The 27,972-nt window shown below is 41.5% G+C and overlaps 1 protein-coding gene across 2 annotated transcripts; it reads left to right on the top strand.

The window, feature by feature from the left end:
- Window positions 1-2: 2 nt before the first annotated feature.
- PDCD11 (programmed cell death 11) lies at window positions 3-27,958 on the top strand. Of its 2 annotated transcripts, none has more exons than XM_081911980.1 (36): window positions 3-142; window positions 1,278-1,392; window positions 2,256-2,387; window positions 2,690-2,857; window positions 4,459-4,620; window positions 5,244-5,367; window positions 5,760-5,941; window positions 6,588-6,695; window positions 6,903-7,109; window positions 7,564-7,688; window positions 8,384-8,444; window positions 9,201-9,347; window positions 10,545-10,796; window positions 11,273-11,416; window positions 12,272-12,466; window positions 13,046-13,216; window positions 14,072-14,291; window positions 14,816-14,968; window positions 15,268-15,383; window positions 16,190-16,704; window positions 17,194-17,256; window positions 18,393-18,501; window positions 18,835-18,924; window positions 19,533-19,635; window positions 21,078-21,255; window positions 21,495-21,551; window positions 22,186-22,308; window positions 22,621-22,743; window positions 23,098-23,248; window positions 23,383-23,499; window positions 23,597-23,737; window positions 24,131-24,381; window positions 24,644-24,812; window positions 25,225-25,378; window positions 26,008-26,173; window positions 27,435-27,958. In XM_081911980.1, the coding sequence occupies exons 2-36, from the start codon at window positions 1,288-1,290 to the stop codon at window positions 27,598-27,600; spliced, it is 5,448 nt and encodes a 1,815-aa protein (XP_081768106.1). In that variant the 5' UTR covers window positions 3-142; window positions 1,278-1,287; the 3' UTR covers window positions 27,601-27,958. The 2 variants fall into 2 exon arrangements, with proteins under 2 accessions (XP_081768106.1, XP_081768107.1); XM_081911981.1 differs by having other exon boundaries at window positions 92-249.
- The last annotated feature ends 14 nt before the right edge of the window (window positions 27,959-27,972 follow it).

Consider the following 27,972-nt stretch of genomic DNA (forward strand, 5'->3'; position numbering starts at 1 on the left):
GCGAGTTCTACCACGGCCCGGTTTCCGTAAAGCCCACTTCCGGTTGCCCTTTGCGGCCTTCGACTTCGTTTCCGGGTTACGGAGCAGATGGCGGCTCTCATGCCCCAGGCGTGCCAGTGAGTTGAAGAAGCGTGGGGGAAAGGTACATAAGCTGAGCTCTCTGGAAAAGAGGGATAATGACGGGAAGGAGGGTGGCCTAAGGAGAGGGAGCCGAGTCCGAGTGAGCTGGGGATTGAGAAATACGGCAAGGTGGGTTGCACGTGTAGAACTAGCGTGGCTGTGTGAGTGCCTTGCGGGTTCGCGGCCGGAGTGCTTGCTGTGACGCGCCTCCGCTCTTCTGATTGCAGGATCTCTCACAGAAGACATGGAAGGGGGCTGTGTGGCTTGATTTAACCCATTTGTTTTTGCTATTTTATTTTTTTTAATATTGAAAGCTGCTTTATGGACATAAAGACAGAGTGAAAATAGTGCTCTTATCTGCCCCAGCTTCCACTTTGTGCCTTCTGAGCTATATAAAAATGTTTATATTTTAAAACTAGCAAAAGATTGCTAGATTTTTCTGAGTGTATGTGGGGTAAATGATTAAAATCCTGGTATGGTTATGCAGCAAAGTCATTTAGAATAGTGCATATTGTTTGTGAAATGCTCTCTTTTTAGTTTGCCATATTTTAAAATACAAAGGTTTTGGGTCTCTAATAGCTGCACAACAGCCAGAAATCAACAGGTGAGTTATTTTCTTGGTTGAGTGATAGAATCATAGACTTGGAAGAGGACCCAATCATAGAGTTGGAAGGGACCCTGAGGATCATCTAACCCCTGGGATGCACCCATGCTGGGATAAAACCTGTGACCTTGGTGTTATTGGCGCCACGCTCTAACCAACTGAGCTAATGATAGAAAAAACAATTTATTGATCTCCACTTATGTAGGCATTGAATACTTAGGATCTTGGTTCATGAAATAACTCTTTGTTACATAAGAACAAAGGAAGGACTAGCTTATTTTTGCATCTCTACCAGTAGATATTCAGTTTGAGTAGGTGTGGTACAATGTTTGCACATCATAGATTAACAATATTTATGAACTCTTGGTGTCCTGATACTCTCATGAGTGTTGTCTTGTTTTAGAGAATGAATCATCTTCAAAAGCACAACAATTATTTTATTCCTGTTATTTTAAAGTCTGTCCTCATTCTTTGCATATAAGAAAATGTTTGTGTTGGTTTTGCCCTTTTGAACACGATTTGTATTCAAATAACTTCGTTGCTTCCATTGCAGAAAGATAACCATGTCATCTTTAGAAGAGAATTTCCCTCGAGGTGGCCCACAAAGGAAAAGTCAAGAAGAAAAAGCAGCCAGACAATCAACAGTAGAGCAGGATAATTTATTCAAAGTATGCAAATTGTGAACATATTAAGTTGCCTTTTACTAAGTCAGATCATAGGTTCATCTTGTCGCTTATTGTTGCCTATTTTGCTTGGTAGCAATTCTCTAACTGCTTACAAAGGTGTTTTGCAAACCCTCTTACCTATAGCAATTTTAACTGGAGTTTCCAAGGATTCAGCCCAGATTCTTCAGCATTCAATGCATATGCTTTATCACTGTGCTATAGCCCCAGATTGATGCACTGACATTGTTCTTAACACAATAAGTGGTTCTGGGAACTCTTCAGGATAGAAGAGAAATGCCTGTGCTGTATAAACAAGTTTCCTGCCGATTAAACTGTAGCCTCTGATTTTGGCTCATTTCAATAAGCTAGAGTTTGGCCCGGTTTGGGCATAGCAACAAATTGTGGTTAGTTTAGTTTAAACTCGGAAGTGAATGCTTCAAAATTCTTCCTTTGATGTGTGCCAGAGGAAGAGAGAGGAGGTGGAGGACTTCAGCCTCAATTTTGAGCTCACTTGCTTCCATAACACTAAACTGGGTTAGTGCAGGAACTTGTCAATCTCAAGATGTTGTTGGTCTCCAACTCCCACCAGCCCTAGCTATCATGGCCATTGGTTAGAAATGATGGAAGATGTAATCCAGCAATATCGGGAAGGTAACAGCATCTCCATTCTTGTTTAACTTTAGATCTGTACAGCTCCTTTGAGTTTCAGACCAGGCCTTCCTTAAGATTAAACTCTCTTAAACATACTTTCCTGCAGGTTACATTCATGGGTCCCTTTGCAGCTCTCAAACTAAACTATTGTTTTAGGGAAACAACTGTCTTTTCAAAATCTTGAAATGTCTTTCTTTTTTTTTTAACTGTCCTAGACGCAACATGAAGAAGTGACCAAGAAAAGAAAGAAAAACCATCAAGATGAAACAAAACCAAAAAAACTCAAGATTGAGAAGAAAGCCGCTGTAAAAATCGGTGTTAAACATTTTGAATTTCTAACAGTTGAGGTTGGTCTATAATTTGTATTATGGCTTATTTACACACTGTGGCAAATAACTACGCAATAATAAGCAGTACCATTTCAAATAGTAGCATATGAGACATAATTCATAGCATGCAGAAGGCAATGATGTAATTTTCCCCTTCCACTTTTCTTTGGATTTTTTTAGGTCTTGTTAAAAAGGGGACTTACAGCTTTTATTAACATTATACCTTTTTTCCCTTGTGGGGGACAGTCTAGTTGTGTAAAACACAGGAGAAAAAAGTGTTTCTGAAAGTTGCTCATTACCTGTCCTTGTTTTTTAAACAGTCCCTCACTGCAGGGGTACTGCTCTTAGGATGTGTGAAAGAGTCTAATCAGTTTGAGCTGGTGATCAGCTTGCCCAATGGGCTCACTGGATTTGTGCAAGTGACACGTATAAGTGATGCCTATAATGAGATGCTGAATGAACAGGTGGCTACAGATGTGCACTTAGAGGTAAGACAAGGTGCGTGTGTGTTACGTAGTTGTTTGGTGGGTTCTGCAAGTACCATGAAGCAGCAGGTTTCTTCTGTTCAGGGCATTCTCTTGCCTCTCTTTCCTGCTCTGTCCTGAAGAGGCCTACATTGTAGAAGACCATTTAGAGCTGCCTTTACAACACCTGACTTGCTTTGGTGCCAAGATGGGGAACTTGAGGCCATCCAGATGTTGTTAGCCATCCCCAACAGCTACAGCTAGAGGTGATGTGAGTTGTAGTCCAACATCAGGAGTGCCCTGCTTAGTGTTTTGCACACTGCAAGAATGGGAGGATGTGCATTGAAATTAATATCTTCGGAATTGAATAAAAACGAAAGAAGGTAGACCTTTTCTTAAAAGCACTTCTAGATTTTGATTGACACATCCCATTCCAGTCTGGAACAACATATGCTGTGGTGTTTGCCCATTCTTTGGGGATATGTTTGTATTGAGGGAGAGAAAGGGTTAATAGGTTGACCAATAAGAAAGTCCGGAGGCAGAGCCTACCTGATTTTGAGGCTTAGCCCAGAGGTTTTGACAGTTAGTTCACTTGGTTCTTTTTTGGGGCGTGGGGGATAGAGGAGTCAGAGACAGGGACAAGACTGCGAGGCAATAGAGTGACAGCGTTTCGAATATATTTAAAAACTTGTTTGTGTTTGAAATAAGCTTTAATTTTCATTATTAACTCTACCTGACTGAAACTCAATACTTCACCAGGGAACTCTGGGTTGCCTCCCCACAAAATTGGTGGCAGTGGAAGAATAAAGTAGTGGTGTACAGGTCAATAGTCCGTGAAACGACCGGGGGCTCTGTACGAACGCCACAAAATTGGTGGCAGAGGTGGGATGAATACATTGTGAGGGGAAAGGTAAATCTGGGAATGATTACCTTATCCTGGGTGTGAAGACATATTGGTGTAGTTGTGGAAAAACCCAGTGTATGAGGCGAAGCCAACGTAATAAATTGAAAAGAGAACTTGAAGCTATTCTGGCAGAGGTTTTAGACTTGTGGTTGGGTGAAGGGATCTTGCAGGGTCGGTGTGGAGACCCAGTGCAGGACTTTGGGGCCAGAGTCTAAAAGGGAACCTAGCCAGAGGGAATAGCAGTGAGAAAAATTTCTTATCTGACTCTGTTTTGCTGTCAAAACACACTTGACATGCCACCCAAAAAGCCAAGAAATCCTGTTAGGGAAACAACATATGAAAAGTCTGAAGGAGAGGGAAATGGGAATCCTCAGGGAGAAGGGCAGAATTTAGAGGAAATATTAGAAATTCCCTCTGGCTAGTTCCCTTTTAGACTCTGGCCCCGAAGTCCTGCATTGGGTCTCCACACAGCCAGTAACATGAATTTCTTTTGGCTTGCCATCTGTATTTTGGAGGAAATAAGCTTTGAATAGTTAAATGGCTGTATCACAACCCCTTCAGTAATCAACATCCTCCGTAGCATGTTCAAAAATTCAGTTGTATTGCTTAGAGCAGAACATTTGGTTTGGCCAAAGTTTCAGAGTCAGTGACTAGATATTGCTGTTGCTGTTTTGATATGTTCCTTATTTTAATCTTTATCCATTAAACTATCTTTTTGCAGGATCTGAATTCTCTCTCAGATCTCTTTACCCCAGGAATGCTGGTCAGATGTGCTGTGGTTGGTGTGGAGAAGACTACTACAGGTCGTCAGAGTATACAGCTAACAATCAACCCCAAAGATGTCAACAAGGCTTTGAATGCTGCCACTCTGAGATCTGGCATGGTATGAAACATATGAATTATCTGTTTACGCCTGCCTTTCCAAAATTATGTCATGTAGCTTACAAAAAGTAAAATATAATAAAGCAAAATAAAAAGCACAAAGCTAAAACAATGAATAACACTTTAGCAGATAAATAGCTTTGAAATGTAAAGTAACAATTGAAAGAAGCAGTAATAAAAACACAGTATAATGAATTAAGATGTCTGGATAAATAAAAATGCCTTTACTTGGTGCCAGAAAGTCATCCATGTAGGTGCCAGGTATACAGACCTAGAGAGGGGCTTCCATGGAAAAAAACCTCTCTGGTATCATCACATACCCTAACCTCAGTAGCTGGGGAACCTGGCAATGGGCATCATCAAATGAGCTCAAAACATATCATCTGTTAATTTTTTGTGATTTGATATGGGAAAATGTTCTTGTGTCTTTTATAAGAATGCAGGGAATAGAATAGAATTTCAGCAGATATCTTGTCCTAATATTGCTGTGAAGGGTATATGTCTCGTTTGTGGAAGCCCAAAGTCCTGTTTCTTTTCAGGGAAACTTGAGTGCTTGAGGAGGGAGGAACAACAACAAGGAGTCTGATAAAATTTCCTTTAAGCTTACACTTCTTCTCCAAACAGCTGCTCTCTGGCTGCATCTCTAGTGTGGAAGATCATGGCTACCTTATTGACATAGGCATCCAAGCAACAAAAGCATTTCTGCCTCGTCAGAAAGCCAAGACCTACCTGCAGTCAGCCAACAAAGGTATAACTATACTTAGGAGTACTGGGTTTAAGGCAGGGGGAGAAGCAAATGGGTGGTTTAGAGAACTGGAAAATCTTAGATTTGGGAGTTACCAGAGGCAGAATTTACTGCCCAATGTTTGTGTGTCTGTGTGTGTCTGTGTGTGTTTGAGAGAGAGATTCTTGAGTACATATCATTGTACATTAGCCAGCTGTTGCCTGGCTTCTCTTGTTTAGGAAGCTTTTTGTGCAAGGTGGAGTATTTCAGTCTAGGATGAAAAGCCTTTTAATGTGATGAACATGTGAAAGGAATTCAGAAGTAGCTGGTGCCAGGAAATAATGGCCAAAGTGATAGAAAGGTAATGCCAAAGCTTTGCTGATAAGTGATGATAGTTGCATGTCTTGGTCTCTTAGGGACTGAGCTGAAGATAGGTCAATACCTCAACTGCCTTATTGAAGAAGTAAAGAATGGTGGGAGGATAATCCGTATGGCCATTGATCAGTCAGAGGTTGCTGCAGCTATTGCCACAGAACAACAAAACTGGTCCCTTGGCAATTTGCTGCCTGGGCTGGTGGTGAAAGCCCAGATTCAGGAGGTAAGCTGTTTTTTACGAATTAATGTACTAATCTTATTTTCTTCTCTCTTGGAAGAGTACAGTAAAAATAATAAATTCCCTAACACATCTGCATTTTAAACAAAAGATGCATCCGCTTTTTCACAGCTTGTTCCGGTCTGACTTACTGAGGTTGGTTAAAATATAAGGATAATTGCAAAAATAGAGACTTTTTGTTGGAAACATCTATGGCCCTGTGTCTGAAGCACATGAGGGTTTTTTCCCCATCTTCTAGCTTAACCTAGATTTTTAAAAATCTCTATAGGGTGATATTCAACATTAGTCCCAGTCAAGCTACCCCATTGGAGTTAATGGACATGACTTAGGTTCATTAATTTCAATGTGTCTACTCTGAGTAGGACTTGGTTGATTACCACCCTAAAATGTTATTAAATCTAGTGATTTACAGCACTAGAAGACATAATTTGGAGCCACTAGCAGAAGAATCATTAATATTGTATACATATAAGCATATAATACATATAAACCATAAAACACATTTACATTTCATGACAGCCACATTAGAACTCAATCTTCATTTAATATTCATCTAGATCTGTCAGAGAAATTCTTCTGTTTAATTTTACATCTTGCATAGCAATTTTTGTTTCCTTTTGAATATTTCCAGGTGACTCCTTTTGGAATTTCTCTCAGTTTTCTGTCTTCCTTCTCTGGACTTGTGGACTACATGCACATGAGTTCTACAAAAACAAGAAACTACTCACCAGGTCAGACGGTAAGTGATTTTTATAGCAACTCTTAAATTGTGTTAAGGTGGTGCTGCAGGACTCGGTTAAGATATGAATTGAATGGGTGCATCTCTGTATGGTTTTGCCATAGTCATGGAGGCTAGAATGTTAAAGAGAAGAAAAGTACAATTCTTAGCACATTCCCTATTTTTCCTACAAATTAACACCTCCCCCCCTTGTGTTTTCCCCTCCAGGTGAAAGCATGCATTCTCTTCAACAATCCTACCTCCAAGGCAATACGCCTATCTCTGCGCCCAGTTTTCCTCCAGCCTGGCACTCAACTTGGCAAGCTGTCTAGTGATCAGATTGGCAGGGTAGTTCCAGACTCCACAGTTGAGACCTTTCTCAAAAAGACTGGTGCCATCTTCAAGCTAGATGGTGGCTGCCTAGCTTTTGCACATGTAAGTAACTCGATGCTGATTGCACCTTGTAGGAAGGTAGACCCTTTCAACCATCATGGCTGATGTTTGGAGAGCAGTACATCAGCACTTTTGCCCGTTACAGATTCAATACATAGATGTGTCTTGGCATCTGTTTGTGAATGTGTTATATGATGTCTTAATTTGTGCTGGAGCATTGAGAAGAGCCCAGAGTCTGAAGGTAGCAAAGAGCTTTTCTAGATTCTTTTGTTGTTTGCTCGCCCTTATTAGATGCGATCATAACATCTGTGGTTACATTGTGATCATAACCTCTGTGGTCACATTGTGATTCATATTGGAAGGTAGAATCAGACAGATGCAGCATCTAGGCTTTGCTTTGCTTTCTGGATTACAGCAGGGTTAGTCCTAAACTAGAAAACTGTCTGGATTTATAATTTAATCTTCATTTTCTGCACTATCTTTATACCTCTTTCAGATAAAACATCTTTCAGATACTGCCAAATCTTTCAAACCTGCAGCATTCAAGCCTGGAAGCAAGCATAAATGCCGAATTATTGACTACAGCCCAATGGATGATGTGATGGTGGTGTCTCTCAAACAGTAAGCTTTAGAGTGCAGTTTGAATGAACCAATCTGTGAAGTGTCTTTATATACTCATGTTTCAAGCATATCTCCATGTCTTAAATTCTATGCATAGATGGAACTTCCTTATGCCTAACAGATAATCAATACATTTCAGTTGGGACATAAGTCCCATTGCTTTCAGAACAACTGAGATGGCTACATTATGCACAGCTGTGCAATGGATTGCATCTGCACATTTTAAAAATTGGTTCCATAGGCACCCAAACTTTCTGCCTTCAGGCGATGTTTTGCTCCTTCAGTTACAAAGGAAATTCTACTGAGGTCCATTGTAGCATCTGATGGATTTCTGTCCAGACACATCCATTACCCCACCCCATGTACACCAAGGCCAGTATCAATCTAGATCATGGCACACAATGTGAATTATATTTAGCCCAATGATACCCTACCTCGTTTAGATCATATATACCAAGTTTCATACTGACAGCACAGATATAAAAAGAGCCAGTATGGTATACAGTGGCAGGCCAGGACATGGGAGACCAGGGTTCATATCTCTACTTGGCCATGAAGCTCACTTGGTGACCTGTTTAGAAGGGCAGGAGGAAGAATCAGAGGCGGGGGGGGGGGGGATCAGTTCTCTTTACTCTTTCATCTGTTTCTCTTCCACCACACAGATCAATTTTCACTTCCTTTCTTTTTGTTTGCAGACACATTATTGAGGCTCCATTCTTGAGATACCATGATATTCATCCTGGACAGGTGGTGGAAGTAAGTTCAGGGAGAGAGAGAAATATCCTTGGAATCTTGTTTATCTTGCTGAACCAACATGAGGCGAGGGCTTTGGTTCAATTTTGTCCAGGAAGTATTTCCTTCTGACTTTTGTGCTTAATGCCTCTTTAAACCTAAATCCTGCTGTGTGACATTAATGGAACACTATTAATTTCACTGTATACTAGCAAAGCAGTTGCAATAATTGTACAGAAATCAGTCTGGTTTCTGCTACATTCCACAAAGTTATGTGTAATGGACTTGCCTATCATTTAGTCTGTGTAATCATGCTTTGTTTAGATATTTATATGCTGATTTTTAGGCAAACCTTGCCAGGCAGTCTACATAAAAATATTTAAATAATGAGCATCAGTGAAACTGTATGATAAAACAATAAACATGAGCTTCAAGGGGAAATGTAATTATTGAAAGCTAGGTCTCTCTTCCCTTCAAGATGGTTTTTAAGTATCGCTGTAGTAGCAACTGAGGGGAGAGGGACACTTGGGGTCTGGTGTAGCCAATGTGGTGCCCTCCAGATGGCTGCCCAATTTATATCCCAACCTTCCCCCCAAAGGAGTTGTTGGACTGCAGCTCCCATCACCTCTGACTGTTGGTCACGCTGGCTGAGGCTGATGGGAGTTAGAGTCAAACATTTGGAATGCCCCACATTCACTACCTCAAAGTTAGATGGAGGGCATCTCCTCTTTCTGTACTAGTTTTTCTTGCTTTCTGATCCCTCGTTCTTTTGGACTTTAGGGCACGGTGTTGGCTCTGAAGCCCTTTGGCATGCAAGTAAAAGTGACTGAGCACATCAAGGGCCTGGTTCCCCGACTGCATCTGGCAGATGTGCTTCTGAAACAGCCAGAGAAGAAATACAGTGTGGGGAGCACTGTCCGGTGTCGGGTAAGAACTCTCTGTAAGGGACCACTTTGGACTGCTTTATTGATTTCTCTAGCAAGGAGAGACCAAGGAGAGGACTTTCTCCATGCAATAATCTGCCTTTATAATGAGAGCTGCTGTGGTTCTGTGGGTAACATTAGGTTGATGTGCAAAACCTAGGTTCAGAATCCCTCTCAGCCATTGTGTTTACTGTGTAATCCTTGGATTAGTTACTATCTCTCAATCTAGCTTATTCAGAGTTGTAGTGAATCTAAAATGGGGACAATGACATGTATTCATCATTTCTAATATTTCTATTTTACCTACTCAGAAGTCAGGCTCGCTGAGTTCTGTGGGACTTGCCAGCAGGTGTGTAGGATTACAGGCCCACAGGATGAGATGTAGACAGTGTTTCCGTCTAGGCAGGAGTTTACGGCAAAATTCTGGGGCCCCACTCAGCAAAATGAGCAGGAGAGGCCCCCAGTGCATTCAAACTGGCTTGCTACATATTTAACAAGGTGAGGTAATAAACATTACCACTTAAAGAGAGGATCCCACAATAGGACCTTTAAGAGTCTAAAATTACAATCCTTTCTTCCTTTGCACTGACTTCAGCACTGACATCCTTGACTTTAGTACAGACTGCAAGCCCTGCTTTTGGTAGGCAACTTCTGAGTGCAACTTCTTCCAGCAGGGCTTGAAGTCGGCACCAATCAGATGATTGCTGCTAACTTTAGAAGGGATTGACTCCACTTGGTATTTTAAAGGTGCTGAATGCAAGCCCTGCTTGCCTAGGAACAGCTGAGAGCACACTTTAAGTCTCTGAATTGCTCCTTTACAAATATGTCTTTACCTGTCCCACACCTGATATCATCTGACATCAAGTGTTGGGCAGGTGGGTGTGCCTGGGGAAATGATATTGTCAGCCACATTAGGACCCATGCAGTGGCCTATTTAGCTTGCAGATCAGAGATTCCCCATGCCTATTTTGAATAGTTAAAGAAGTGTTATTCAGGTCCTGTTACAGGATGAGCTCTGTCTCTGACAGCTACCTCCTAAACTTTCGTAGCCCTTATTTTTCTAAGCTGATGAGTTGTGCCAGCTGTATTAGGACTGATCCCATGAGTTCCAAGCTGACATTTTGAACGTTCCTTCATTTTGGTTCAATTGCAGTTTCCTGCCAGTTGGCATACATAATTCCAGTTTCTTCTTCTCCTCCAGGTGCTTTCCTGCAATCCTGAAACAAGGAAACTTCTTCTGACGCTTAAGAGAACACTTGTCAATTCCCAACTCCCTGCCCTTTCCAGTTATGAAGATGCAAAGCCAGGCTTGATCACCCATGGTTTTGTTGCATGTGCTAGGGAGTTTGGCTGCATTGTGAAATTCTACAACGACATAAAGGGCCTTGTCCCCAAAAATGAGCTCGGCGGGGCACCTTCAATTGTTCCTCAAGAAACATTTTATGCAGGCCAGGTAAAAGCTGGGTAAAAGTAAAAAGTCTGATTGTCCTTGATATAAAATTTTTAGTTGCTAATAGCTGCACACATTTGCACAACAGATTTGCATAACATTTTTAATGCACATACATTTGTTTAGTGATAGACCATGAACCGCAGGTTATTGTTACTGAATTCGCAGGACCCTTGATATGCTTATGTAGTAGGACATAGCAGTGGTCTCTCTTCCTCTCTTGAAAAACATTTAAATAAAAGATTTTGAACTACTAGTAAAATGACTTACATCTGTTACATTAACACAGAGAGAGGCATAAAGCCAGTGGAAAGTTACAGAACTTCCACGTTTTATCCAGCTAAAGTGGAGGGAAATGGGTTAGGACCCAGATAGGATGCAGTAGAGGGATGTCTGGGGACACATTCAGGTGGTCCTGTTTTTGAAGTGTGAGAGTGAACATGCCTGCAATATGAAGATTCTTTTGTTTTGCCAATCAGGTGGTCAAAGTGATTGTCTTAAAATGTGAGCCTGAGCAGGAGAGACTGCTTCTGTCATTCAAGCTGACAAATGAAGCACTAGCTGAGGATGGTGGAGAAAAAAAGACTTCAAAGAAGCGAGAAGTAACATATGAAACCGGACGGGTAATTTATTCTAAAAGATGTCCCTTCCTTTTCCCTGCTGACATTCCCCTGAGGATGCTAGGAGCAAAGACAGGAATTTATGATATTTCTAACTTGGGTTTTATTTCATACAAAATGACCAGATTATCAGTTCATATATCTTAAGAAAGACTATGCTATGGGGTCCCAATTATAGTACTACTTCAGGCAAAAATGGAGCATTTCTGTTGGATTTAAACCATTTATTCTAACTTGAAGTGTTCTTCACACCAGAATAAATGCTCCAGCTGGTTAGTCTAGATTTAACTTTAAACATAAATTATTATCTTCACTTTGAAACTCCCCTCCCACGTTCATCAGTATACCAACACTTTATATTGTTTCATTAATAACCTAAGAAGAAAAATGACGATTGCACTTACTTAATCTAAGCACAACCAGAAGGGCTGCTGATTAGGCATTTAGCGATGTGATGAAGAATGTTATCTGTCAACTATATTCTATCCTGTTCCCCACCTCCTTTTAAAAAATCAATTCACAAACCAAGAACTTATACAATGATCACTAATAATGAACTATTTGTTGTAGATATTACTGCAGATTTATTATGCTATTTTTGTTATATTCAAATAAGAACTGGTTTATTTATTTGTATTGATTATTATTCCTATGATCCTTGTTTATAAAACCCAATAAAAAGTTATTCCAAAAAATAAGAAATGCTCCTAGACTTTAACTTTGATCGTTGAGATGATTTCTTTCTTTTATCTTTTAAGTTGCTTGCATTTTGAGAAACCTTGTTATCCTGGGAATATTGCATTTTAGGCAGTGGTCTTCCACGTATTAAAAAAGTGTTGCCTTTTTTCTCTTGCTCAGGTTGTTGATGTAAAAATTCTGAGGAAAAAAGAAGATGGCCTTGAAGTTACGATCTTGCCGGACAATGTTTTCGCCTACCTTTCCACAAATCATCTCTCTGACTATGTGTCCAATAGCAAGTTGTGGTGGTCCTGCCTTAAAGCAGATGATATTCTCCATAGAGTGTTATGCCTCCATGACAAGGGAGGTCATGTTGTATCCTTGTAAAGTCCAGCCAAGCTTGGTAAAATCATATAGCCATTTTATGTTGTACAACAGCATTAACTTGCATTGCATATATTGTCTCCCAGAGAAGTGACATTCAAAGATTCTGTGTGTGTCAGTTTTACCTCTCTATGTCTGTGCAGTCTGAAGGGAAGAAATTGTCTTAGAAGATTTTTTAGATGGAGGGAGAGTAGAAGTGAGCAAAGGTTTTTGTAGCCTTTAGTATCTTCACCACCTTGGTTTTTGGATGAAGCAATCATTCCCTTTGCTTTCTTCAGTTTTTTTTTTTAATGGCTGCCTGCGAATTGGGATCCAGTGGAATCTTGTTGCTGATAGAACATTTTCTTTTTCCTCTGCAGAATCTGAATGGAATCAGGCAGTTGGTTGGTTGCAACATGATCTTACTTTTTGGCACAATTATGTCTTACATCCCCTGTGTTATAACAGTCTGCCTACCTCCCGCTCTATGTTAATAGGCTTTGATGAAATGCTTGTTTTGTGGCTGCCAAATAAAACCAAACTACCAGTACGCTCCTCCTCCCCAATTGTATTCCTTGACCCATTGTTTAGACCCTGAGCAGAAAGCCATCGGTGATTTCAGCAATTGAGGAGGAACGGGTGGTGAAGAGCTTTTCAGACATCCAGCCTGGATTGCTGCTGACTGGCTTTGTGAGAAACGTCATGCCTTATGGTGTGTTTGTGGAGTTTCCATATGGTCTGACAGGGCTGGCACCCAAGTCGGTAAGGCATGTTGCATTGTCCCTGCTAAAATAGGTTTATTCGCAGATGTTGAGGAAGAGGTGCTTTCTAGTTGAAATAATCTCTTATGCTGCACTACTCAAGGATAAAAATTCCTGCTGAGAGGAGTTCTCTAGATGGATTTGGAAGTAAGGGCACAAAATAACACATAGGAATTTCCTGCTTGCAAGTGGTGTGAGAGAAGCTGTTTCCTAGTGGTATGTTTTGAAATGCAGGCACTCAAGATGGCCCCCATCCATAGGGGTAAAGGACCCCTTGGATGGTTAAGTCCAGTCAAAGGTGACTATGGGGTACAGCGCTCCTCTCGCTTCAGGCTGAGGGAGCCGGCATTGGTCCGCAGATAGCTTTCCGGCTCATGTGGCCAGCATGACTAAACCGCTTCTGGCTCAACCATCCATAGCCATGCCCCCAAAGAGCATTCAAGCCCTTGTGCTGATCCATATTGTCCCATTCCCCAAAGAGCAGTAGTACATGGCACAATTCCCAATTTATTAGCATCAGCTGACTGTCAAAGAATAGATGTTTGTAGAACAAATTTGACTTTTAAAACACATTGAACGTTATCCAAAGATCTTCAGCTAGCTGAAAATGCAACCTTTAGTCTTTACTTAGAAAGGCAAACAATTTAGTGACGAAATGTTAATTAGACTGCTAGCATGAAGTAGCTAATAGAGCTGTCTCTAACTCAGCCTAGGTAAAAGGTTTCTTGTTTGGAATTGTTTTGATTGCATTCCTTCCTTTCTGGAAGTCTTGAGGCTGGTGGTGTTGATAGCTCTCTTGCAAAGGCACTCTTAAGGAGAACAGTATTAATTGGTTCTTATCTCCTAATTGCTATAGGCAATGAGTGACAAGTTTGTGACAGACACCAAAGACCATTATGTGGTAGGTCAGACTGTAGTTGCCAAAGTGACCAGCATTGATGAGGAGAAGCAACGCATCCTGTTGTCCCTGAAGGTGTCTGAGTGCTCCTCCGAGGATTCTGTTTCTGAGAGCTTCTGTTTGCTGCACAAATACTTCAAGGAGCTGCAGGAGATCAAGAGTATCAGCAGTGGAAGAGGTAAAGGCTGTCATGATGATAAAAGATGGCCCATGGAAACCTTGTGTTGGCCACATACACATAGTGGATGCATGTGAGCGTCCTGGTTTTGGGGCAAAGCTTGGAGCACCTTTTCTCAACATTTCTAGGAGGCCTAGGAACTTTTCAAACTTTTATTTAAAGAGAGGTTCAAAGATTCAGTTCCAGGTAAAACTCGGGGTGGTTTTCTGCTATATGTGATTGCCAAGTGGGTTTTGCTTAACTTGCAGTTGGAGAAAGATTACATTTCTTTGACTGGCACTTTGTTTCTGGGTGACTGGCTCATTTGCTATGAGCTTAAAAGACCCCATTTTTTCCTTCCATTTTCATATTGACTTAAAGATACAGCAAGAAAGCTACTTTCAGGCACCAGTGCATAATTCCTCAAAATAAGGGAATTTACTCATTTTTAATAGTTAATCTTTCTTATACTTACTCTGACTTTTTATAGTTCAGCGATGAAACATCATGCTGCAAATGGGACTTAGTTCTTTCTTTATCCTCAGATGATGTCGATGTGGTTCAAAAAGTCTGTGAATTAAAACCTGGGCAGAGGCTGATGCTGACGGCTTGCAAAGTCAACACTGATGGTTCAGCACTATTTGATAGCACCTCTGTTTCTGGCTTGACTATAATGGCTACTCATAGTCACCTTGGAGGTAGGGCACACTTTGTGGTCTTTCCCCCCCTTGTCTACTTTGTCCTGATATACTGTATTTTGCTCTTTGGGTTGGAAACAAATAATTGATTGCAAAGAGTGGAGTCTTTTTGAATAGTCTGAGCAGCAGAAGTGTGCCTGAGACCTAAGTGAATTCTTGGTTTTTCTCCTGACTCAGCTATCAGTGATGTAATGTAAATAAATAGTGTCTCTTACTGAAGTACTGAAATGCAGTTGCTTCATTTTGCCCCAGTTATATCAAGCAATAATCTTATGGTGCATGTTTGTTTGTTTTTAAAGGCAAAAACATTGTCCAGGGTGAAAAAACAAGAGCTGTGGTTCTCTGCATTGATTCCCTAGAGTCAAAGGTCTATGTGTCGCTTAGAGAGGAGTTGCTGTCCCCCAAACCTAAGAAGGTATGATTAGCCTGAATTGGCTTTTATGCTGGATACTAACCTGTGTAACTGGTTAATAACAGAGTCATAGAAGAGAGGTTCATAGAATACCATAGAAATGAGCAACATATGAAGAGAATTCAATGGAATAACTAGGCCAGGGGTGGTTGACCCACCCTCCAGAGAGATGTTTTAGCTTCCTAGTCAAATTTTTCTGCCTCCAGCAGCAGCAAAGAGAAAGTCAAAGTAGACACAGTGTGGGGAGGAGAGAGATCTGTGTGCATCCTGTGTGTCTGTACAAGAGTGTTCTACAGCCATGATTACCACTTGCATATGACCCCTGAAGGACTGGGCAAAGGTGAATGCAGTCCTTGGGACCAAAACAATTGGTTAGCTTATATTCAAATGTCAAGGGGCCATAATGAGGAGGAGGGAGCAGCTTTCCCTTCCTGTGTCCTAGAAGGAATAACTGAGTTTAAGCTGCAACTTCTTCAATATTATTTGATCCTTAGGAAAAACTGATCACCTGTTAGGCACATATCTGAGAAAACCCCAGGGAGTGTTGGCATTTTCTGCTTTTGCCTAGGAATTCAGCTGGGGCCTAAAAACGAAAAAAAAGTTGTGTCCTGAGAATTTCCTTGTCTTTCCTGGCAAAATCCTGGAAAGTGCATTACTGGATTTTTTCTGATGAGGGTAAAACATCTGTCAGGATTGCTTTTAAATGATCGATTTAAGCCTTGGGCCAAAATGGCTGCTGAAGTTTGTACCAGGTTTTGTGTGTTTGTGTGTGAGTGACTTTCTCTGGGTGTCATTTCTGTGTTTTCCAGTTAAAACAGAACTCTCAGCACCAAGCCATCGTGCAGCATGTGGCTACAGAGCATGCAGTTGTTTCATTGGTAGGAAATGGTCAGCTGGTTGCCATACCTGTGGCTTCCCACTTCAATGACACTTTCCGCTTTGATTCTGAAAAACTGAAAGTGGGACAGTCGGTCCTAGTGGTTCTGAAAACTCTCCAGCCAGGTGACTGTGGGCTCTTACTTGCTGTTCAAGATCAGAAGAAGAGAAAGGCTATAATCAGGTCACGGCGTGAATCTGAAACACTTGGGGAAACCTCGGCCATTGTGAACCACTCGCTGTGCTTGGGAGATGTGGTCAAAGGAACTGTCAAGTCAATCAAGCCTACTCATGTCCTAGTGGCAATTAATGATCAGCTGATCGGCTCCATTCATGCATCCCAGATCCTGGATAAAGTTTCCATAGGCACCTTTCCAACATCAGTGCTAAGAGTTGGGCAGCAGTTGACTGCTCGGGTGATTGGGGGCAAAGACATTAAAAATCACAGGTAAGATCCCCCCAAGCTTCTGAGTGCCTTTTCTGAGTTTTAGCCAATTATTAAATTTTAGTTCAATGTTCTAGCAGGCACAGAACTTTCCAGATCTATGTCCTAAGTGCAAGTGTTGTCCTCATGCATTTATTGCCCTGTTACTAATTTTCAGTCCAAGTCAGGGAATTAAAGCATAGTCACTTGGCTCTCTTCCTACCTGGATATAGACCCATTTCCATCTACAGCTGACGAGGAGGCAACTTGGAATTCTCTGTTGGAGAGAGGTTACCCAGAGTGGGTTTTCTCTTCCCACTCACTCTAGATGCAGGACTTGCGCAAATTAAGGAAACACTTTTGTGTGGAAAAAACCCCTTCTAGTTTTAGTCCTGCATGCTCAGAGAGTGATTATTCCCCACCCCCAGGCAGATAAAGAGGGAACTTTGAAAAACTGAAGGGCCACTTACAACTGGAGTAAGGATGATGTGCTAATCTGCTCTTAATTTGTAGGTATTTGCCCATCACCCATCCCCATTTTACCCGTACCTGCCCAGAGCTCAGCATCCGACCAAGGTAAGATAGCCTTTAGATACTTTGTTTGATGAGGTTTTACAACATGTTAAATGCTAACAGATACACCTATCCAAGCGTCTCCTGGTCTGAATGTTAGTCAGTGACAGAGTAGGGGTTCTCTACATAAAATTCTGCATCTTGGAACATATTGCCCGAATATGCTAGACCCAAGTGACAATTTGCTTAATTTTAATGATTCTGGCATTATTATCATTATATAATAATAATAAACAATAATATAAATTATACTCCGCCCATCTAGCTGGGTTTCCCCCATCTACTCTGGGTGGCTCCCAACAGATTAAAAGCTGAATAAAACATTCAGATCTTGAAGACAAGAGAAATTCTTGGTGGGTGCTGGGATTGTAGTATACAGTACATTGAGGGGAGGCAACCTGGAGTTTTATAGATAGGAAATCTTGGATTGGTTGGCAAATGCTTGGACCTAGAAATATTGGAAGGGAGCAGGGAGTGGATCTCAAGCTGTTTGCCCTCTAAGGATACATGGATCTATAGAGACTGCCTAGAACATGTCTGGTATTGTAGAATGATGGTTTTAATTTTAAGTTGCTCCTCCTTTTTCCAGATAAGATAATAGTCAGTTCCCACCACTTTCTCCTCTCTATCTTCAGCCCCCCAACCATATCCCACACCATTCCCAAGGGCCCTCCAATGCCCACAAGCAATTTCCTTGGGGTGGGAGGTCATTGAGCTGCAGTAGGAGACATGCAAAAACATGTTCTGTGAACTCTCTTATACTAAATTCATTCTAAATCATAGGAAATGTCTGTAGATCTCCAGCATCCTTGTTGGGAATTTACCAGTCCTGTAATACACATCCTAGTATGTGTCTTGTGCACTATGTCCCTTGCTTTTGATTGCCAACCTAAAATTGGGAGTCCTGTGTTCTCCATGAGCTTGGATAGGAGACACTTTGATCAGGGACAGGGGAAATATTGACATGTCAAAGCAAAGAAGCTAAGGGCATAACTGGGGTGTGTGTGTGTGCTATTGGGCTGTTGTTTTTATTTTTATTATGTATTTTTATATCTTGCTTTTATTCTGTGAACCGCCCTGGGACCCCCGGGTATAGGGCGGTATATAAATTCTATAAATAAATCTCCTCTTACAATCAGTGAGCTGTCTGGAGAAAGCAAAACTGCCCTGGGTCCAGAAGATGGCAATCCGGAAGAAATACTGAAACCCTTTAAGCCTGGGCAGACGGTGACATGCTTTGTTAAGAAGGTGAGGCCTAAAACTTTTCTACCTTTGCGTAACAAGGGTTTCCCCCTCCCCCTTCGTTTTAAAAAGTTGGGCCAGTCTTCACTGTAGATTTGGGAAGCATGACATGCTTCCGAATACTCTGGGTTGATGCAATTTCCCAATGGGGGATAATGTTCAAAATGTGTGGTTGTATGTGTATCCATAAGCTCTTGTTTCACTTGGGTTGGGGAGGTTGATGTGGAAATTCTGGAATAATTTATAGGACCTATTACCAGGGAACGCATGGTAAAAACTGGACTCTGTCTTTTCTAGTGAAGAGTTTTTTTATTTTCTCCTGTTCGCTTCTATTCTTAGTACGCTGCTGCAAATAAATGGCTGGAGGTGGAGGTCACCCCTAACATTAGAGGGAGAGTTCAACAGCTGCTACTTTCCCTTCGACCCACAGTAAGTAATTGCCAAGGAATGAAGGGCACAGGACTCTTCTATGCAGGAGGCTACGCTTAATAACATGAAAATCTGCATTAAAGAAACAGAAGCATTAAAATGTTGGAAGTGTGTTGTCCTGGCTATTACCAGAGACATAGCCATGTTAGTCAAACAAAGTCTTATAGCATTTTTTAAAAGGCTAACCAATTTATTATGACATAACCTCTATATGCCATAATAAATTTCTTAGTCTTTACAAAGCCAAAAGGATACATCCTTGGGATTGTTATTTTTTGTCCAAGTTAAGCTTTAAGAATTCTACAGCCATATAAAAGACTATTTGCATAGTCAATAGCAGTCACAGCAAGGGTTACCTCTTTCAGGATAAGAGGAGCACAAGGCTTTTTTTGTTCAGATTTTCACTGGAAAGGTGTAGGAAATGTTCTGGTCTCTTTCAGGGCATTTCCCAGATAAGTACACAATTTGAAACCTTAACTATTTCAAAATGGTTTTTATGAAGAGCTAAACACTAGCCCCCCCCCATGCATCACCACTATGGGGAATTCTTCACAGGCACAATTAAGTGGTTGGATGATGGTAAAGATCAGGTCATTCTCTCTCAACAGGTCTTAAAACACGCAGGGAAACACTTCAGAAATGGACAAGCTTTGGCTGCGACAGTGACCGGCTCTGATGTCACTGAAACTAAGCTCCATCTGTCACTTACAGGTATGATGAGAAGAGAGCGCCACAACATTAAGATCCCAGAAAGAGACAGTCAATGACAGTCACTCTCTATCTAGTCATCAGAGGCTTATAAACCCAATTCCATAGGCTCACAATAACTCTGATCCTGTAGTTCCTTGTATGTGAAAAGCGTCAGATGTGTCATGGAATTCTTGAGCATAAAAGGGCTTTCCATTTACTCCAGTGTTGTCTCTCTCTCACACACAGCCCCATGTTCATATCCCCATTGTACGCATGTAAATGCCTCTGTGGCATTGTAATAAATAGGGAAGGCCATGCTAATTTGGTCGCCGAAAGCGGGGCCAGGCTATATGTCAGTCAAAGTGAATGGATGAGTAATCATTTTGTAGCTCTTGATGATGATGCCTTTAGTAGTAGGGGCTTGTAAAGGTAAAGGTACCCCTGCCCGTACGGGCCAGTCTTGCCAGACTCTAGGGTTGTGCGCTCATCTCACTCTAGAGGCCGGGAGCCACCACTGTCCACAGACACTTCCGGGTCACGTGGCCAGCGTGACAAGCTGCATCTGGCGAGCCAGTAGGGGCTTGTTTACGTCATCCAAGTGGCACAACTAGAGGATGAGCAACCAAATGCTGAGCAGTGGCTGCTGGTCAAAGGACTTGCCTTTATACCAAGTGAGACCAACTGTCCATTTAGCTCAGTATCATCTACACTGACTGGCAGTGGCTTTCCAGGGTTTCAGGCAGCTGTACCTAATGATGCCAGAACTTGAGCCTGAGACAGTCTGCGTGCAAAGCACTTGTTCTCTACCACTGTACTACGACCCTTCCCATGTTGGTTGTGAGCTAATTCCATCGCTGGAGACAGTGTTCCTCCAGATCCCAGCTGCTGGGAGAAACAAGCAAGAGAATGTTGTTGTATTCATATCCTGCTTGCAAGCTTCCCTTAGGTCCCTGACTCACCACTACAGGGAATGGGATACTGGACTAGGTAGAGGCTTTCATCTGATCTGACAGGGCTGCTCTTCTTGTTCTGTTTTTGTCTCTCCTGTTACGGTTCTGACAAAGTTTGAAAGACAGTGTTTTCATCAGTGTTTATGTGCAAGGCAGGGAAAGTATATTTCCTTGTTACTATTAGAAATCAAATATAGTCCCCAGAGTGGCTGGGGAAACCCAGCCAGATGGGCGGGGTATAAATATATTATTTTTTATTATTATTATTATTATTATTATTATTATTATTATTATTATTATTTATAGTCCTTCCCTGTGTGTCAGTAAAGTACCTGGTGCAATTTGTACTAGGGACTGGATTAGGTCCTCCGTATGTGGGAATTGATCATAGATGCACTTGGGGTTCAGGATCCAGACTGACAACCTTTAAGTGTACTGTATAAGTAGGCCATAGGGGAGTGTGGTATTATAATATCTGACTTGATCTGTTTGAACCTCCTCACCCCTGAACAGGAGTTTACTCTCTGGAGAAAGGAACCATCACCCTAGGCTATGTGAGCAAGGTGATTCCGCATGTTGGCCTGAATGTTCAGCTTCCCTTTGAAAGGAAGGGGAAAGTCAGCCTTTTCCACCTGAGTGATTCATATGCTGAGCAGCCACTAGAAATGTTCAGCATTGGGAAAATTGTCAGGTAAGAGTCTTATGCAAAATCATGTCTGTAGACAAGCTGCGGGAATTTTATTTGACAGTCATTTAACCCTAAGTCCTTTCTGGTCCTGAGCTTCATTGGTTCTCTTAGATCCTTAATGCCCTCATGAAGCCCATGACCAAGAACAGTTATCACATAACTCATTCAATCACAATATTTTCTGTGGAGAGGGTCTTTTCGAAATGTGCAGAAGTTCCATGTTTTCTTTTTCCTGCATACAGGTGCTGTATCCTTTCCAGTGAAGGTAAAAAAATGGAAGTGTCCCTTCGACAATCCAGGTAAATCCCTAAATTTAGATGGGAAGAAGATTAAATAATAATGATGATAATAATAATAATAATTAATAATAGAAAATACTTTATATCCTATTGCACAGGTTTTCAAAATTAGCATAAACTGCCCTACTATTTGGGACATAGGAAGAGGGAACCTAACATTTGGGCCTAAAGTGCAACTACAAAATTTTGTTGCATTTAGAATGGATTCTGCAAAGTAGATAAATATGTGTCCTTTGATTCCTTTGCTAAAGTTGCTTGCTGTTTTTGAGTCCTTGAATTTTTTTTTAGGATACTGTGGTTTCTTGTTTGTTCTTGACTTTTTTGTGTCCAGTTCTTAAGAACAGGGGAAGTAAAGAAATCCCACTAGGACTTCTCCTTCGTTCATTGCTTTCTAAACTGTAAGCTTTTCGAGGGCAGCTAGAGCTCTACTTTTCTTTATTAACAAAATGGAGATAGAAGTTGTCAGCATTTCAAAGCCCTTGCATATGTTGCAATAGTTTCTGTACTATGGATATGGGGATTTTTTTACTATATTGTCAGGATTTTCCGCTTTGCAGTCACCAGAAGTGTCCTTTCTAATAAAGAAGCCTATCCAGAAATAGGGCGTTTCACTACTTCTCCATTTCTGTTATAGGATAACTCCCAAGAGCCATTGTAAAGTGGAAGACCCTGAAATCACATCCCTCGACGATCTTCAGAATGGTCAGCTTGTCAGAGGCTATGTCAAATCCATCACTCCATCAGGCATCTTCTTTGGGTAAGTTTCCTTTGCTGACCATAAAAAAGCGAATTCCACGTTGTGAATTTTTGTTGGAATGGTGTCTAAATAAATTGTAGAGCAGTTTGGAGCCTATAGTTCTGGAAGTCAGGAATGGCCAACTGTTCCATCTCAGAGCAACTTTACCTAACCCTGAACAATCTGAATAAATTTTAATCAATGAGGGGTGGGGTGGAGTTTGTTCACCATTTCACTTATAACATTTTTCTTTTAAGAAATAAAGCTGGTCTGCAATAGGAGCAAAATAAACCTGTGTTACTATATGCCACTATCTTTTTTTCCCCTTGGCAGGTTGTCTGACTCGGTTGTGGGTCAAATCCCACCACAATTTATCTCTCCTCTCTTCATCTTGGATAATTCATTGTGTGCAAAATACATACATGCCGGCCAGTTTCTTACTGCCAAGGTTTTCAGGTAGGTGTGATGTTTCCTAATAGAGGGGTGAATCTGGGATGGAAAATATTGCGGAGACACATGAGGACAGTATGGTTCACAGGACAACAGAGACCAGAGTTCAGATATCACAACAGTTGTGGGCTAACAGGTGGTATTGGGGAAAGCGTTTCTATATTTTCCTCTGCTCGCTGTCTTATGAAATGGAAATTATAATGACTACCGTAGAGGGCTGGTGTGATGCTCAACAAGTTGAATAATGTTAAAGCCTGTGTTACTATTAAGAAAGTACTGTGTAGATTTAATGTTTATAGCAGTTCCTTATCTCTCCTGCCACTTTCTTTCTGCCCCTTCTCTTTTACTCATCTTCTGCAGTATAAATAAAGAAAAGAACCTTGCAGAGCTCTCTCTCCTTCCTGAAGACACTGGGAAGCCAAGCATTATCCCAGAGTCCCTGGAACTGCCAGTTGGTGAAAAGGACGCGCAGCCAAGAAAGCGAAAAAGGGGAAACTCTGAAAGTGAGCAGGTATTTATCCTGGAAAAGGGGGTTTTAACCCCACTGTTGATGTGAACAGTTATCCAACAATGCAAACAAACTACACACACAAAAACGTTAATTTTTTAAAAAAAATTAAGCTGCTCTACCTGAACTTTTTTTAGGAGGTTAAAGCACAAAAGAAGAAAACTCGTTGCCCTGAAGATGATGATAGTGGTGTTGAGGTCTACTGTCGGGAAGAAGAGGAGGGAGAAGAGAAGAAGTGTGCAACAAAATCTAAGGTAAAAGACTGCCTGGAGCATTGTTCATGCTTTGTGTGGGATGCTTGCTGTGTGTGTTTCTAAATAGAGGCTTTTTTCTTGATTGTGTTTTCTGCAGGAAAAGAAAGTTCCAAGGCTGCAGGTTTCAGCCAGCTTTACCTGGGAGGAAGGCTTAAGTGTGCTGGATACGACCATGTTGAACCAGAGGGAGCAAAGCTCTGACAGCGAAGAAGACGACGACGATGTTACAGAGTCCACGGTAGAGTATCTCAATGTATTTTGCTTTGCATAGTGCTTGGTATGCAATCTTGTTTACTTAGGCCTCTTAAGAGAAGTACTATCTTGCTGGCCTAGAAAGTACAAAGGCAGTGTTTTGCTTCTAAAATTAGCTTAGCTCCATGTCAGGAATTAATTTGTGCAAAAGACCTTTTGTGTTTTAGGCTTGCATCTGGGGTTCATGGATCACTTATTTATATATACCTATGTCTATAGAGACTATCCGTATATAGTTCTTTTTCCCTAGATGTGTTGCTCTGAAAATAATGTTTTTGTATATGCAGCTGAATTTTGAGCCATGCCCCTACTTGCAAAACTCTCTCTCTATCCTTTTCAACTAATTGCCTTCCTCTCCTGCCTTGGCCCTCTGTTTAAGACCAAGAAGCAGACAAAGAAGAAAAAAGAGCTCGAGAAGCAGAAGGCAGAGAAGGAACTCTCCAAACTTGAAGCTGCCCTGATGGATCCCAGCCGGCAACCTCAGACAGCCGACGACTTTGACCGATTGCTCCTTGGCAACCCAGACAGCTCCATCCTCTGGTTGCAGTACATGGCTTTTCACCTTCAGGCTACGGAGATAGAGAAAGCAAGAGCTGTGGCAGAAAGGGCACTCAAAACCATCTCCTTTAGGTGAACTGCTTCCCCTTATCATCCATTTTTAGCTTTTAGTTGATGAGCTGCTATTGCCCATGCATGCTTAGCTTGGCTTTATCTCGTGGGAGGGGCACCTGCAGAACAAAGTGGACATTTCTGTTACTTTCCCTCCCCTCCCTTCACAGATGTTGTCCAGTCAGATCTCCTGCTTTCTCTTCCAGGGGGATTTGTTGAGCAAAAGGCGAGCATTGAGCCATGTGTAGGTAGGGTGGTTATTTGTGGTGCCTCTTTCTTTCAGAGAGGAGCAAGAGAAGCTGAATGTGTGGGTTGCGCTGCTGAACCTGGAGAACATGTACGGCACCGAGGAAGCGCTAATGAAAGTCTTCGAAAGAGCCATCCAGTACAACGAGCCTCTGAAGGTCTTCCAGCAGCTGGCAGACATCTACAGTGGCTCTGAGAAATATAAGGTGAGGCTGGGTTTACAGTGTTGCTGAGAGAAAGATCACTTCTGCTCACTGAGTCTGGCAGGGAAATTGCTTGTTCATTCTGTTCTTGGGAAGAGCCCACCTTGGTTGATCCACCTGGATCCTGCGCTTCCATCTACCCTGTGGATTTATCATGCTGTGGATTTTTCCTCCATTTTGGACAAGCATCAGGCTGATTTCCCTACATTCCTCTTTTTCATCTAAGCAGTACCACCACATTGCCTCTTGCTCTAGCTTGTTGGCTGCATAATATTCTCTGGGGTCCATGAGTTGGGTTCTGTACTCCAAGATACATACAGTTGTGAATAGCATACAAAGGCAAGGGAGAACCACAGGATTCAAAGTGTGTTTCCATGGTTTGAACGATCTCCTCTCCTCTGATTTTTATTTTCAGCAAGCTGATGACTTGTACAACACAATGCTGAAGCGCTTTCGTCAAGAAAAGTCTGTGTGGGTGAAGTACGCCACTTTTCTCCTGAAAAGAGGCTTGGTGGAGGCAGCTCATAAGCTCCTCCCACGTGCACTGAAGTGCCTGCCAGTCAAAGAACGTAAGAACCACTTTGCTCTTCTTTCCTATGATTAGCATCTAAGCATCATGTTGGTTATTTATGCAGTACACAGGTAATATCTAGGAAATGCAGTATGTGCTGTGAATCTAGAAATATCCATAGCCATTGTATAGCTCTTTCAATAATTTTATTGGTACTTTCTTTTAAAAAACCCCAACACTTTTCAAAGTTAATCAGTTAGGAATGGGGGGTGGTGGAGCATGTTCTGATTGGGGAGATTTCAAAGTTAATATAAAGGACTGTGTATATTCCTTGATGCTGCAGTTTTACCAATGGCTTGAGAAATTCAGACAGGATTTTCATAGCCTAGATTGAATGCAAAATATCCTTTTGCATTGATTGCATAATTTCATTTCTTTCCCTCCCAATGCACCTGAAGCAAACCCAAACAATAAAAAAATTGCCAACACAATGAAGAATGCACATTTTATGAAACAGGGGGGCAGGTGTTTCATAATTTTAGTTTTGTTGCCTACTCTGGGAATTTGGTAGCATGGAACTCCAATTCCTTGCTAATATTATTGCCAAAGTAACTACAGCATCCTTGAACTCTAAGCAGAGGCAGTGACAACTAGCCAGAAGAACACTTCTAAAATGCACTTTTGCAGATCTGGATCTGATATCAAAGCTGGCGCAGTTGGAGTTCCAGTTTGGTGATCTGGAGTATGGCAAGACCGTTTTTGAGAATACCCTGAGCACCTACCCGAAGCGTACAGACATCTGGTCAGTGTACATAGACATGATGATCAAACATGGCAGCCAAAAGGAAGTACGGTGAGTACTAGCATGGGAAAGTAGGCTGGTACTTCTGAACTTCCTAGGAAATGATGTAAATACAACATAAGGGATGCTTCTTGGCCTTAAATCCAGGGAAGCTGGGAAGCTTGATTTCATGTGAACAAATATTTAACAACTCTGAAAGGTGCCGCAGGAAGTGACTGTATGGTAAGCATTAAGAACCTGTATTAGGCCTGCTATTTACTAGAGGAACCCATTGGCTTTCTTTCTCAATACTTTCCCTTCTCTCAGCCTGGAAGCTGAGAGTCTAGCATGGGAACCTTCATACTCATAGGCCATGATTCCTAGTTTTCAGAAAAGCACAAAATGTATGTAAATTTTAATTGCAATCTGGTAAAAAAAATATTGTTCCATAGCACAGAAATTTAAAGAACTTGCTGGTATGAAAACGGGGGTGTGGGGCATGTGGCTTCAGAGCAACACCATATGATTTTTGTTAACAGTCATGAGAATTGCAGAGAGCCTGTCCTTGAAGTAGTACTGATTATACCTTTCTTCTCTCTCTTCCAAGTTTCTAGAAATTTATTTCCCTTTTCAGTAGCAAAACAGCCCTTAAAAGGCCACAACACTACTTACTCTCTAACAAGAGAAGAAGCAAAGGATTTGTGTCTCTTACCAATTCTAGTAAATCAGTTTTGCGTCATAACATCCTAGCTGAGTTTACATGTAATGGGAATTCATAGAACTCCACTATGTGGGTGAGCCTTAGCTTGTTCTCTTAGCAGAAAACCATAGTTTTCTGTTACATGTGAACTGAGCCCCAGGCTGCTGCAGGCATGCTCTTAGACTAGAAATATTCTCGCTTCTCAGGCTAGGGGTCCCTGCCATGCTTGTAAAGAGCAACTGAGATGTGCTTGACATTTGACAGAGCAGAATTTCTCAATGAGAGTGATATACCCCTCCAAGCATGTGTGTACTGAACTCTGAAGGAAAACACACAAGTGAAACTTGTTCTAGTTTCAGAAGCTCTGTGAACAGATCCTTGTAGATGCTAGGAATCTGAAAGCTCTGTGATTGAACACAATATCTGAATTTTCTGGAAACACGTGGTAGTCACTTCCTGTCTTCTAGGCATCATCTTCTAGGCATAAGGACTGTCTTCTAGTGCTTATGATGGGCAAGAAAGATTTGTACCCACAGGATCAGCTAACTCCCAGGCCCATGCTTTTTCTGTTGTTTGTTTGTTACCTGTTTGATTGCATAATAAAAAAGAGTTTTCCTTGTTTTTGTTTTGCAGGGATATCTTTGAACGTGTAATACACCTAAGCCTAGCAGCGAAGAAGATGAAGTTTTTCTTTAAGCGCTATCTGGAATACGAGAAGAAGTATGGCACAGCAGAAACAGTCCAGGCTGTGAAGACAGCAGCACTGGAATATGTGGAATCCAAGAGCAGTCTTGCTTGAGGGCTAATTTCTACAGCAGTCAGGCTTTTTTGTTCTCACTTGCAGTGCAAGAGGCAGCAGGGACAGAGAAGCAGACCATAGCTGTAAGGAGGAGAGTGTTCCTGCCTGCTCCATTTCCTGATCTCAAAAGCAGATTGGGGTAGCCCGGACCAAATTACTATGCTTTATCAAGAACTGTGTGAGAGTATAGTTTCTGTAGATGTTTATACCTATTGAACCTTACAAAAACTTTTGAATATGAGAATTATAGTTGGATCTTTATTTAAATTTATTTTGGAGTTTAAAAATAGCAGAAAGTCACCCACTACTTTGTGCTTTCCCATTGCTCTGCTCATTAAATGAACTAGGGTTTTTTAAAGCTTTCTTTTTCTT

Source organism: Podarcis melisellensis, assembly GCF_964234715.1.
Source record: "Podarcis melisellensis genome assembly, chromosome: 5".
In the NCBI taxonomy this organism is placed as follows: domain Eukaryota; kingdom Metazoa; phylum Chordata; class Lepidosauria; order Squamata; family Lacertidae; genus Podarcis; species Podarcis melisellensis.

Bases quoted from the DNA above. Each gene is read 5' to 3' on its own strand.
- PDCD11 (XM_081911980.1), top strand. From the start codon at position 1,288: ATGTCATCTTTAGAAGAGAATTTCCCTCGAGGTGGCCCACAAAGGAAA. The intron at 2,388-2,689 runs GTTGGTCTATAA...TTTTTTAAACAG, and splicing joins TTGAATTTCTAACAGTTGAG to TCCCTCACTGCAGGGGTACT. The intron at 13,217-14,071 runs GTAAGGCATGTT...TAATTGCTATAG, and splicing joins CAGGGCTGGCACCCAAGTCG to GCAATGAGTGACAAGTTTGT.